At 46.1% G+C, this 13,453-nt stretch overlaps 1 protein-coding gene across 2 annotated transcripts in view; it reads left to right on the top strand.

Moving 5' to 3' along the window:
- The window catches only part of SMARCA5 (SNF2 related chromatin remodeling ATPase 5), a 452,210-nt gene that overhangs the window by 350,657 nt on the left and 88,100 nt on the right, over positions 1–13,453 (top strand). For both annotated transcript variants that reach the window (XM_086962238.1, XM_086962239.1), the window contains exon 21: positions 8,892–9,010. In XM_086962238.1, the coding sequence (XP_086818364.1) occupies positions 8,892–9,010 (119 nt within the window). The remainder of the gene's footprint in view (positions 1–8,891; positions 9,011–13,453) is intronic.

Raw genomic sequence — 13,453 nt, forward strand, 5'->3', positions numbered from 1 at the left:
CAGATGTACGAGTTACTTACCTTCGGTAAAGATGTATCTGGTAGAGATGATTCTAGCCGCAGATTTCTTCACGCCCCGCCCTTCCTCCCCTTTTCTGCGAGGACCCTTGGGTTGATCTTCGGTACTCTTCTCATGGTGGGGGCTGTCTCTCCTGTGAATGCCTTCCTTGTTCTTGACTGGTCGCTCCGTCTGGGGGTGGTACATTCCTCCCTGGTTCTTGGAGGATGGGACCCGGTGCTCTGGTGCCCTGCTGCTCTGGCTACTCCAGGTTTGGTAGAGATTGCTTTCTATTTCTGTCCTCCCTTCCCTCCCTCCTTCCAGTGCAACCCCCTGATTAAGGGTCATCTGGCCATGCCTTGCCCCTTGTGGTGGTTGCCCTCTATGTTGGGGTGGCTTGGAGGGTTGTTGTCCCGGTTTGTCTTATGACTGGTCCCCTTTCTCGGGATGGGGGTGGTAGGTTTACTACGTGTACCCTGACTTTACACATGTTTCTTGCCTCTGGGGCACGGGAGTGGGAGGCTGTCTATGTGCTGACAGGGCGGCTGCGCAGGGCCCTGCTTGCTCTTTCTTATTTCCTGTCTTTGGGTTCTACGGTGTTGCTACTATTCTGTGTGACCTGGTTAGTAACCGCTTCTTTCCAATTTTTCTGCTTTTCGCACACTGTTCCCATGCTTCCACAGTTTTTTACTTAGTGATTCCGCGTTGTGGTGCGTAAAAGTTCTCAGAAGAAAACTGACGTAGGTGAGCTGGGGCGGGTCTTATGTGACCTCGCTGACCTCACGTGCGCGGACGACGCTTGGGCGAATTCGCGTGATGTCGACCCGTCCCTGGCGCGCAGGGATGCTGTGGCAAAAAAGTTTCTGGATCCAGTCTCTCGCCTGGGGATAATTCTACGTGAAGGAATCTGCGGCTAGAATCGTCTCTATCAGATACATCGGTCCCGAAGGTAAGTAACTCGTACTTCTGATATAGCAACCTCTACTAAAGGCCCTTCCCCAGAGTTTAAAAAAAAGGTGCTTTTACCACCCTCCAAAACACCAGGCTATCTCCCCTTGCAGAGGCTTCATGAAGCGATTCCCAGACTTCATTTCTTATTGTGGCTTTTCTTTCCCTAATGGCCACCGTATATTCGATCTTGCCATTCTTATCTTTACAGCGTTTTTAAGACTCTTATGCAATTCCTTTTTTGAGTTGGAATAGGCCTGTGTACACTTCGAATAGAACCATCCATCGGGTTTTCTTTAATCTCCACCGGAATGAACAGCGACTCTGACGGCTTCTGCTATTTACTGAAAGGAGGAGAGTATCATAGCCGGGGTAACTGCCTCACTGAAACAAGTCTCAAAGGATGGGCTGCACTTGTCTATTCCTTTTTTGGTGATCCCTACTGGGTCCACCATTGACCAACGGAGGCTGTAGCCATTTATCTTGTTGATAGCAATATTAGATAGAGCCTGGTCTATTGCATCTTGGCTATGCAGCTTACTACTTGGTATTAGAACTGAGAGACACAATCAGAAGTGGTCGCTCAGTGAGATCTCGTCCACATAAAAAGAATTTAGTCTATAGGCATGGCTGTTCGATATAAAAATATAATCAATAGTAGAATGGCAGCCCCTGCCATTGAAAGTATAGGGCATAGATACAGGTTTGTTAGTTAATTCATTAGCAAACCCCATTTCATACTAAAAAATCTAATTATACCAATCCCCCAGTACAGAGTGACGAAAGGGGTATTACTAGTACCTTCTTCAATTAAAACTCCACAGGTTTGGCCTCCCTCGCTTGTGCCAAAGGCACAATTAAAATCCCCTACCATAATCAACATCCTATCTCTGTGGATTTTTCTTTGTAGGGCTTGCAAGTTAATAAAAAATTGCGTTGGGATGCTATATACCTTCTGTGCGGGAATATTATTAAAAAGTATCAATAAAATACTGTAGTTTGCATCAACATGGATAAAAACCAGCTGATAATAGGGTTCCTTACCCTGCAGCTCTATCTTTTTTACTTCTAACCTGTTAGAAATATGTTCCAAGTCCCCCTTTTGCTCTTCCACTCCTGCCTTCCATCCATTAATGTGGTTTGCCTCCTTTGTCCATGTTTCTTGAAAGCATATAACATTGTGGGTCATTATAAAATCCCTGAAAAAGGGGTTCGTCTGTTTTGACAGTAACCCAGCAATGTAAGACAGTGGCTCTGTATATACTGGACCAAAGTAAGATACAGTGTGTACAGAGTCCAAAGTCCCTAGAGGTTTGGCAGAGGCTAAAGTTAGACATAACCCTACTCTCTAAAGTGGTAGCTTGGTCGAGCAGTAAGGCAGTATCAGAGGACAGTGTAAAGCATTTGTTGTACACACTTAGTCAGCAAATGGTCTCTCACACTCAAGAACTGAACTCTAGGCCAATTGTTTTGTATCCAAAGATATAGTTGTTTTATTTTAGAACCAACAAGGTATCAAAATATACTTTCTCAGAAAGTTACTTTAGTTAAATTCTTTTCAAATAGGCAATATATTGTTTGATTACAATAGTTACAGTTCTTGCGATAGGCAACACAATTTCAAACACAATGCAACATTGAGCTCAATGGGAATTTCTAGTTAAATGCAATTAGTTACTTTGTAGATTACTTTTCTAACCACAGGACTGGATCCTAGATTCAGTCCTGGGACAAAAGCGTTTTGGTTACAGTAGTGATTTTTAAGGAATATTATTGTATTTTAAAAGTTGACACTTAAAAACTTTTTCACATAGAATCAGCAATGTTCTCCTATGGGAGGAAATTCACTTAGCAGGTAAGTAGTGTTATGATTACTTTTTCTTACTCCGTGTTGGATCCTGGATCCAGCACTGGTGAATTTCCTGTAAACAGTTGAAAGTATGCGTTTAAGTCAAACAGGCGATTTTTTTTAAGGAATATTTGTAGTTTCTGAAAATCGACACTTAAACTTTTCTGTTGAAAACTAGACAATGGATTTCTATAGAAGGAAATTCAAGTTACTGGTAAGTACGGTTAAGATTACTTTTCATGGTCAGTGCTAAAAGATGAAGCACTGGGTTCTCTCCTGATAACAGGTGAGTAAATCGGAATTCGTTCAGCTGATTTTAGATGAATATTTTAAAGTTTCAAAACTCCACACTTGGAAGAATTTCCAAGTGAAACCAGTCAATGTTACCCTATGGAAGAAAAGTGAGTTATTGGCCTTTGGGTAAGTTCTCGACTGGTAGAGGTAAGGTTCTGGGCATGGACTCTGGTCTCCCAGGGTCAGGTAGGTGCGGTTGGTACACCCTCAGCGGCACAGGGGCAGCCGGGTGCAGAGGTAGTTAGGCCCAATGTTATCCAATGAGAGGCAGGGGACCTTTGGTTGGTGGCTGCTGGCAAGCAGGCCACACGGCTGTAGGAGCTGGGCTCCTGGTCACTTGTTCAGGGTAAATGGGGAAGTAGATTAGGACAAAGGTTGCACTGCCAGGGTCACTCAGGCCGCTGGGTGTAGGGTGCTTTTGAGCCGTCGGGCGCTCAATGTTTTTCAATGGAGATCTTGGAAAGTGAACAAAGGCTGCAGGCTCTGGAACGGAGATGCTTCAGGAGCGACTAACACTTTGAGGGGTAAGTTGGGATTTTGGAGGATAGGTAGGCACCCCGGTGTTGGGCACAGGGGGCCGTGGGGTGCCGGGTGCAGGGGTGTCTTTTGAGGTCGAGAAATCTTACCCTCTGCTGGTCGCGGTTGGAGGGATCCCTGGTTGTGAGGCTGCAGGCGTCATCTGGGTCGTCGAGGATGGTCCTTGGGCACTTGATTTCAGGTCACAATCGCCGGGGGGGAAGTCCTCAGGGTCTTTGTCAACTCAGGCACAGGCCGTGCTCGGCGGTTGCAGAATGGGCTGGCATCAGGGTTGTTGCTGCTTTGAGCAGAACCAGTCTCTAGATGAGCAAGGCAGGCAGGTCCTCCGGGGTTTTCAAGGTTGCTATCCGCAGGAGACGCCGGGTTTTAGCAGGAGCAGGTTCAAGGACCAACAGGCCGGGAGGGCTGGTGCCTAGTCAGTTGTCGTCGTCCTTTAATTAGCAGCTGCACGGCAAGTCGCCCTTCTTGTTCTTCTTGTTTCAAAATCTGGATCTGAGGAAGGAAGATTCAGGGTGCCCCTAAATACTAAATTTAGGTGCTTTACAGGTAGGGTGAGGGCAGGGACCAATGGGTCCCTGCCCTGGGGTGAGTACACCCCCTATCCTGCTCCCCTCCTGTGGGAGGGGGGCAGGAGCCTATCTCTGATTGGGCAGGGCTCCCCATCCTCAAGATGGCTGGAGCCTGGAGTTGTGCTTCACCTTGCCTCTCCCACCTGAGGGGGTGGAGTTGGCACCAGCTGGCACACCCCCTTTCCTCACTGACTGTTTCCCGCCAGAGGGAGGGTCAGAACTGGTGGCACCAGTTGCTGAGTACAGCAAGTGGCCTTGGAAACTCACAAAGGCGGCATGCCTTTGAAGCTTCCCTTGCCCATCCTGGGGGAGGAGACCTAGCACCTCGCCCAGGACATGCATTGTTGCAGGCCCAGGAGAGCGATGGCTCTCTACCCAGGGGTCCAGCAACATGTCTGCTGTGTGGCAGCCTATGCAGCCTCTCAGGACGTGAATTGTAGGTTAGGTTTCAGGGGGCATCTCTAAGATGCCCTCTGTAGTGCATTTTACATTGAATCCCACACTGGCATCAGTGTGGGTTTAATGTGCTGAGAAGTTTGATATCAAACTTGTCAGTCTTCATTGTAGCCATTATGGTGCTATGGAGTTCCCTTTGACACCCTCCCAGCACCATATACTCTTAATGGCATCATTGCACTTACAGTGCCCAGTAATGGCCCTGGGTACTGTAGGGGCACAGGGCTCATGCACCTGTGCCCACACCACTGGCATAGGGCACCCAGCTAGAGGGGTGACTGATGTATTGCAGGGCTGTCAACTCTTTGTTTAGTTATGCACCAGGACACTCAGCCTGCCACCAGGACACTCAGCCTGTGTCAGGGTACAGTGTCCCTAAGGGTGGCACAAGTGCTGCAGCCCTTAGGGGTATTCTCTGGTCACAATGCCCTGGGTACCTAGGTTACAATTTACCAGGGACTGACATGTGGCTAGAGATGCCAATTGGGTTTTAGTTTCAACAGTTTTAGGGAAGGAGTACAGGCCCTGGGCACCTGATTGGCGGGAGCCCAGGACACACACAGTCAAAGCACTTCAGCAAAAAGTGATGGCATACCATGCAAGAAAGATGGCACTTTCTCACACATTCCAAGATGCTATTTCACAGTATGTTCTCTCTACAGTGACATGGGAGACTGGTGAACCTACTGGACTAATTGGTTTACTTTCACTAATTGGTGGCATCTCTACTAAGAGGGTGGTAACTATAGGGGGGGGTGGTATTGGTTGATCCTGAGCCAGAATATTTTATCGTTATGTCCCTTAATCCTACAATGTCTATTTGCGCCCTCCTTTATATTTGGGAAAAATCTTGGAGGGGGGCAGTCAGTCTTGGTCTTCTAATGAGATAAAAATGCCATAAAAATACCATATCGATTGCTCACTGGGATGGTATATCTGGACCATTCATTCCTTGTGGGTAGTTCCCCCACGGGTTATACCTCCGGGCTCGGGGGGATTGGTAAAAATACCCCACAGGCAGAATATTTATACTCTGGGGGGAAATAAACTGGTTCCTTACCATGTCGAAAATGGACTATACTAATCTAGGTGATCTAAAAGTTATGACCACGCAATCCCCTGCTAGTGACCTGCTCGACTTGCCTACCCAAGGTATTCTGTGCGCCATCTTAAACTCTAAAAAGAGAACATTAGTCATCCCAGTCCTAACGGACAATAAATGTAACTACTTGTTCCTTAGAGCTGACCAATGCTCAGCAGGGTTATGGAGAGGAAGCGGGACATTTGCCAGAACTACCGTATATGCAGTGGCTTCAGATGGGTGATGTAAATTTAAATTTTTATCACCAGGAACTCCCTAGTAGTCACTAAGTGTATTTTGGTGTGGTGCCTCCTGCAGCTGTGTGTGCAACCTTAAGGGGTTTAAAGCTCTTACTACCCCGCAAATTTGGGCCAATAAATTGTAGAGATTGCCTCGGCTGGTCTAATGGGCTGGGTAGAGCTCTTTGCGAAGGGGAATGAATCTGCACTTGTACTCAAACCTTACTAGCGTGCAGACTAGATGATGCGTCTGCCTGATTGCTCACTACTGACCAATCTGAAAGAGACACGCTAGTGATAGGTTGCTTACCTTAGAATATCCCCAGGCATCAGACTGGATCCGGAAAGGTTTGCTTAGCAGTACCCCTGCGCGTCGGTAGGCGGCGCCCTGTGGCTCCGTGTCAGTCACTGGCGTCGCAAGCAGCGAGATGACGTCACGGAGACTACTTAGGCTCCACCCATGCGCGCTGTTTCTTATTCCACGCCAGCAAGCGCAGAACCGGATTGAGCAAGTACCTTAGTCACTTTTTGACTACTATTTTGAGACTTTTGGCTACCCCCATCCACCCCCCCCCCCCCCCTATTTTTTTTTTCTCCTGATGCACTTAGGGATGCCTGGCTTGAAGTCTTGTGGGGCCTGATGCTGTAATATGTCGGTAGGGGACCCCCACGATGTTTGCCTCTGCTGCCTGGAGACGGATCACGACTCACGGGGCTGTTGAGCCATGGCCCGAAGGCCTTGTAGGAGCCGCACTGAAAATTGCTGAAAGTCTGGCATTCCTCTCCCCGCCGCTCCGGGTCTAGGGGCCGTTCCCGGGACCGCTCGCGGGACCGGAGGCGTCCCTCCTCGGGCTCCAAGTCTTCGCCCTTGGATTCAGGTAAGTGCCGTGATAAAAAGTCGAAGAAGTGTATTCGCTCTCAGACGTCCCCCCCCCCACCCCCCCCCCCCGTAGCTCCTCGGAGGCAGACGAGGGGGACAGGGGCTCCGCCCCTGCGGTTCCTCGGAGTCCCATGGTCTACCCGCCCTACCTGGGTCCGTCAGTGACTCACAAACCGGTGCAAGAGTTTCTTGCTACTGTCGACCGCCTTTTCAGGCCTCGGGCTCCCACCGGAGCACCTTAAGCCCCGCGGTCCCGTGTCCAGATCCTGTTGGCCCAGAGGCTCCAGCCCCGGCGCCACAGGATCCTACGCCGTTGGCTCTGGCCCCACGAGGTGCAGCGTTGCTGGCCACAGCGCCACCCTCTGCGCCTTACTGGGTGCAGTTTATCCCACCCCTGCCCCGGCTCCAGGACCATTTTGTTCCGAACAGGATCCGCATTGGGAGGTGGCGTCACCCCTGCCGGCGCCGTTCTCAGCGCAGTTTCGGACGCAGTTTGTTCTTGCTCCGGCCCTGCCACCGCGACCGGCCCCTCTGGTGCCGGAGGCAGAAGAGGACCCTCTTACCCGGCAGTATGACTCCGAGCAGGATTGAGTGGACAATCTCTATCTCTATCTCTATCCACTGCTTTCCCCAGACCAGACTTGCATGGTGACAATCTGACATATTATTTTTCATATTTGGTAACTGAATAAACTCCATCCCGAGCACAAGCCCTTCTAAACATTAATACACTGACCAAATGTATTATTGCTTACAAATTTCAGTCCAAAGGAAAAAAGTAATCCGGCTTGTTCCACTATGGACTCTCAGTTTAATTTCCCCTTCCGTTGGGATGTATGCAGGCTAGGACAAAATATGTCTACTAAGCCTGCATAATATAAAACATCAATTTGTTTAAAAATCTAATCTATCCAAAACTGTCAGTGATACTTGTGAACTAAATGTAATATTCCTACGTTTGTGTCCCGATATACACTCCCTCCAATGAACATGTTCCAGCAATTATGTCCTCACTGAACAACACATAGGCATCAATTAAGAACACTGCCTTACCTATTGGACTATATTGTCCGCCTCCAACGACCATACAATGTGAAAAGGCGGATGTGCCTGGAAAAAGATTATAGACAATAAATACAACTCCACTTTGAAACCACTGGTTATACATTATTTTAGATATAACTCAATATGGAGTAAAAAAGCGTCTAGGTGCCACCACCAAAAAGTAAAAGATTCAAGTCCCAACCATCAGGTCCAAAATTTGCACCAATCCTTAAGTATCAAGACGAGCCCCTAAACGATTGCCACTTCCTGGTAGAATCATGAATAAATATAATTTTTTGAACTGTGGTTACGAAGTATTCCCCACCACCCCATATGTGACTTGTCCACAATTATATTTGTTACATATCACTAAGCTCGACTAGTGTCAGCCTTGTCTATAATTAGGTATACCCAAGTATTTTGGAGCCCTCGCTCATTATGATGGCTCAGTACTTAATTACATAATCATATTCTTCTGATCCTGGTTGGGAACAAATCTGAGTAACCAACTCATAAAGTCGCATATTCTAAAGCACAAAAGGGTTTACATGCCCAGTATAACGGCCAGAAACGTCCTAGGGATGCATTTTAAATTAGCAGTTGCAAATGCATGCTCAGATATGCAAAATGTACTGTATTTTGAGAAATGGACCTGTCATCAGAATATGCACATCAAGCTTCGTATTCATTTTGAATGTGATGAATACTGGAAAGGTTTGTTGCTTGGTCTTTCCAGTAGTGTTCAGCTGCTTTAAAATGCATTTAGAAGTAAAAGCAGATACTGTGATCGTATGACAGCCACACAGGGCTCTGGAATTGATGCATGCACCTGATGCCAGTGCTGTACTTAGAATGACCTTGCAACACAACTGATTTATTGCTTTGACTAAATTACAAAAATGAGGTAAGAGCTTGCATTGTGCCTATTACTTCTGTATTAAGATTGTTTTTGAATCCCACCCAAAGAAATGTTGCATAAGATATTTCTATTTTACAGCGGTCTTCTGGGAAAGGTGCAATGAGCTCCAAGACATTGAAAAAATAATGGCTCAAATTGAAAGGGGAGAAGCAAGAATTCAAAGAAGAATTAGTATTAAAAAAGCACTTGACACAAAGGTATGCTGAATTTATATTCACAAAAAGAAATGTTCTTGATCGTTAGCCATTATTTTACTGTGGCACCTGGCCTTTGCATTTCAAGGTAAAAAACTGCAAGTTTGCCATCCGAACATACTCCTTAATATTAGAACACTAGATTGTCTACATATGTGGGTTCTTGAAAGATTTTATAAAGCGCCATCTAATTCAGAGAAAAAATAACTAAGCGAATGTAAGTTTTTGTTATTTGCAATACAGAGTAACTTCACTGCCTATCACTTTAGTGGAATTGTGAATTTTTCTTAAACTGCTTTTTTGAAAATGAGCATGTAGACTAAAGTAAAGAAATTGGAGTCTTCCTCTTAAAAGGCTGCTGCAGTCACACAATGTAATTCTGTGACTGCCTCTGTGCAGTCAACTGCCGCATAAGTAAACATTTCTGTACACTAAGCTGTGCCTTTCATTGAAGCCAATATGAAAATCATTCAAAACCCTAACAGAATTTTTTTTAACTTCAAGCTTTTTATGTGGTGGAAATGTGATGTTTAGCCTTTCTCCAACCGTGTTTGCCAGTCCCAATGCTAGCATTCCTTGGGCATTTGTGCCTCCCTTGATGAGAATGCAAAACAAAGCGCCTTGTCAATACTTTATGAAGTGACACGCGCAGTGAATTCCGGATAATTGGTAGAGAGTTACTGTTAACCATTCTAGGCTTCCATAGACCTTTATCTAGTAACTTGCTAATGAGCCGAGATTAATGCCTTCCCTAGCTTTACTTATACTATGTAATACGAAGACCCCCCCCCCCTTTATGGTGACATCATTATGGCCATTTCCATGTACATTGCAGTTTCTGTTAGTTTTTATATCTAGCATCACAATGCTTAAGGATTGGCAGCCTAGAACCTCTGCTCAATGTCAATGATACCAAAGATGATATTGTGGCTTTTTCAAACTATCTGCCACAGTCCTATTTGATCCCTGGCACTGGCTGTTCACAAACCGGAGCTCAAGTCAAGACCTTCATCCATTGAACCTCCAACAGTCTTAAGAAAGGTAGCTTGTTTGGAGCAGATTTAAATATCAACATTTTAGAAAGTCGCCTCCCTCCTGGTGAAGAAAAAGGATACTTACCATAAAAGTATGACCTCTACACAATCTAAAGCGCCAAGTCATTTTTCAGTTCTGTATCATTTGTAATCTAGCAAGGAGTCCTTTCTGCTTCTTTGTTGAGAGAACCTCATCAAAAGCAGAGCAAGGAGAAATTAAGGGTTTCAGATAATTATTTTTCAGAGAAGTTATTTGCCACACTATGTTCACCAGTTCAGAATTGGATCCCTTGTTCATAATCGGGGCCACAAGAATAATTTGGGGTTAAGAGCCAAATTATGTGGCAGGGAAGGGCCAAATTATGAAGCAGGGATGACTAAATTATGTTGCAAGAAAATGCAAAATATGTGGCACAATGCAGCACACTTTGATTATAATACTTCATTATATAGTTATTTTTACACTTGTTAACACTTCCTGGGCATTGGTTGCACCTCATTAGTACTGGTTTAACACCCAAATATAGCAATAAGCAGCAGGAAGGTGAGGGGTCAACCTTTACAAGAGGCCTTCGACCTTGTGGGAAACAGGTGTTGCTGCACATTTTGATCTGTTTGAACTAGAAACATTTTATTTTGTTAAAATCTACAGATTATGCAACTGATAATGGATTAAGTGGCAAATGCTGCCAATCTATAATTATGTGAAAACTGTCACAATTTAATTTACCCTGTTCATAATTTACCACTCCACCAGATCAGGCATAGACTTTTGAGGGAAATAGGTAAGGCTGCAAGATCAGCCATCTCTTTAAATCTCCTGTTGTAAATAGGTTCTTGAACGAGTTGCAACACGTTTCCCCCTTTGCCCTTCATCATGCGTCAGTGGGACCATAATCTAGTCCTAACTTTTCTACTTTGCACAGCCTTTGAGCCTTTGCACAACTGTTAACTTCACGCTTCTTACCTTTAAGACGGCCTTCCTGATGGCAATATAATCTGCCCGAAGGGTTAGTGAGCCTCAGGCTTTATTATTTCCTCCATATGTCAACATCTACCCCGACAAACTGGTTTTATGCACTAGACACAAAGAGTAATGTTGTTCTACCTTGACCACACAAAGTAGTTCGGGTGGGCGACCAACTCTTCATGGGGTATGTCGGAGCGTAAAAGGGAAAGGCAGTGCAGAAGTGGACCATCTCGTGTTGGATTGTGCTCTGCATTAAAAACTACTAAGCATTAGCCAAGAAGCAACCCCCTGAGGGCTTGCAGAGGCTACTACCACTACGTTGGCATGTGGAATTCCAGTCCCGGACGTCTGCCAGGCAGCAGTGTGGGCCTCTGTACGAGTTTGCCAGGCATTCCTGCCTGTACAATCAGGTCTGTAGGGATGGGCATTTTGCTTGTTGGGTCCTGCAGTGCTTTTTACTGCGAATTTGTTTTGCAGACCCACTTCAGGCGAGATATTGCTTATGTGTCTATTCTAAGGTAAGGTTTCTGCAGCTAGAAGTCTTTATCAGATGAACAAGTTACTTACCTTTCCTAACGCCTTATCTGGTTGCGACTCTGTCTAGCCACAGATTCCTTACTGACTCACGCTGCTTCCCTGCCAAACTTCTTTTTAGGGACATGGCTGTTCCCCTTTCAGGGCCCTAGTTTATCACACCAGTGGTCAGTGTTCTTCGTGGCTCTATGCTCCTAGCGTGGAAAGTCACAAAAAGAAACTGACGGCGCGATGCCATGAGACGTGTGTAGGCATCACACATTTCAGTTCCGGCATGGATGAGGCCGTGCAGATCTGAACAACGCCACCTACCAGTCCGCAGGGGTTCTGCTCACATTTCCGGGTCCTGTCTGACGCCTGGGGGTAATTCTGAGGGAAGGAATCTGCAGCTAGATGGTCTCTATCAGATCAGGCATTACTGAAGGTAAGTAACTTGTTTGTTCGAGGCATATGAGCTGTAGATCATATGCTTTTGCATAGATCGCCATCTGGTGTTGGGCTCCGATGTTTGCACTTTGTTTTTCTTTGAAGAAGTCCTTGTAGACACGAGGTAGATGACTCCTTTCGGTGATAGTGCGCATGGGCATCGACTCCATCCTTAGATTGTTTTTTACCGCCAATGGGTACGGATGTGTATTGCTGCGTCCTGGTTCGGTATCGCTCTCTAACCCCTTCGCGCAATCCTGTACCCTTGACGTGTCCGAAGCCGACTCCGACATGGAAGAAGACCTCAACGTCACTCCGGCTCAACGGACAGACCGACAGTTACCCCCTCAACCTAAAGGAAAGGCTCCGATGTCACCCTCACGCTTCGGTCGACACCGTGAAAGTTTCAGATGGCCCTCCCTCCAGCTCGACTGCAAAACACAAATAAAAGCCTTCTGGCTCGGGCTTGAAGCAAATCCCAGTCCGGTGCCGAACCTACACCGTTGGCACCGAAAAAGGACAAACACTGGACTCCACCCATGTCGTCGGTACAGAGGACATCTTCGGCGCCGAAAGCCTCGGAGCCGAAACCCTCCAAGCCAAAAGAGCCAGAACCAAAGTCGTCCAAGCCCAAATCTTCGGAGCTGAAAATATCCACACCTAAAAGCTTGGAGCGGACAACCTCTGCACCGAAAAGTTTGCAGCTGAAACAAACCACTCCGAAAACACAGCCTAAACCGACTAAAACTAAAGAACTGGTTCCCAAACACTCAGCACCCAAAGACTGTGAACCAAAATCTTCTATGCCGAAATCCACTCCAAAAAGGACAGACTACTTCCAAAAAACTACCACTGAAGAACCACCTCTGGATCCAAAACAGAGAACTCCGTATTGATCCCATAATTGGACACCTTATGGCTACTCTTCCCAAAAAACTGAAGTTAGACCTCTCACAAGAGCCCCCTCCCTATACCTCTTAAGAAAGAAGAGACATGGGTACCATCTCTCTCCTCCTCTTATTCCAAACATCACACCATCAAATTCACCACCTCCAAGGTGAAGCGCTCTGATCCACTTGTCGATCATTCTCTGATGACTACCAGTCACCCATGCTACCCATATACTACTATGTCATTTGTACTGAACAGAGAAAACTGAATGTACGTCTGCATGTATGTATACTACCTCAACCATTTGATGTTTAATAACTGTATATTGTAAAGCTCTCTGATACCCTCGTGGGTCATGTTCGCGCTATATAAAACTTTATAAATAAATAAAATGTCACCTGACTCAGGATGACCATTTTGATGATGGGGTCGACATTGGGGACTATGATCATCACATTCTGCAAGACACTTACCACACGACACTGACCCATGGAATGATTATGATAAGGATTCACACATCCCTAATCCAGATCTTTATCCCTCTAGTCCTTCCCCACCTGATGACAATATTGGTTTTGCGCAACTCATCAA

The sequence above is a fragment of the Lissotriton vulgaris genome, chromosome 3_1, assembly GCF_964263255.1.
Source record: "Lissotriton vulgaris chromosome 3_1, aLisVul1.2, whole genome shotgun sequence".
Taxonomy (NCBI): Eukaryota; Metazoa; Chordata; class Amphibia; order Caudata; family Salamandridae; genus Lissotriton; species Lissotriton vulgaris.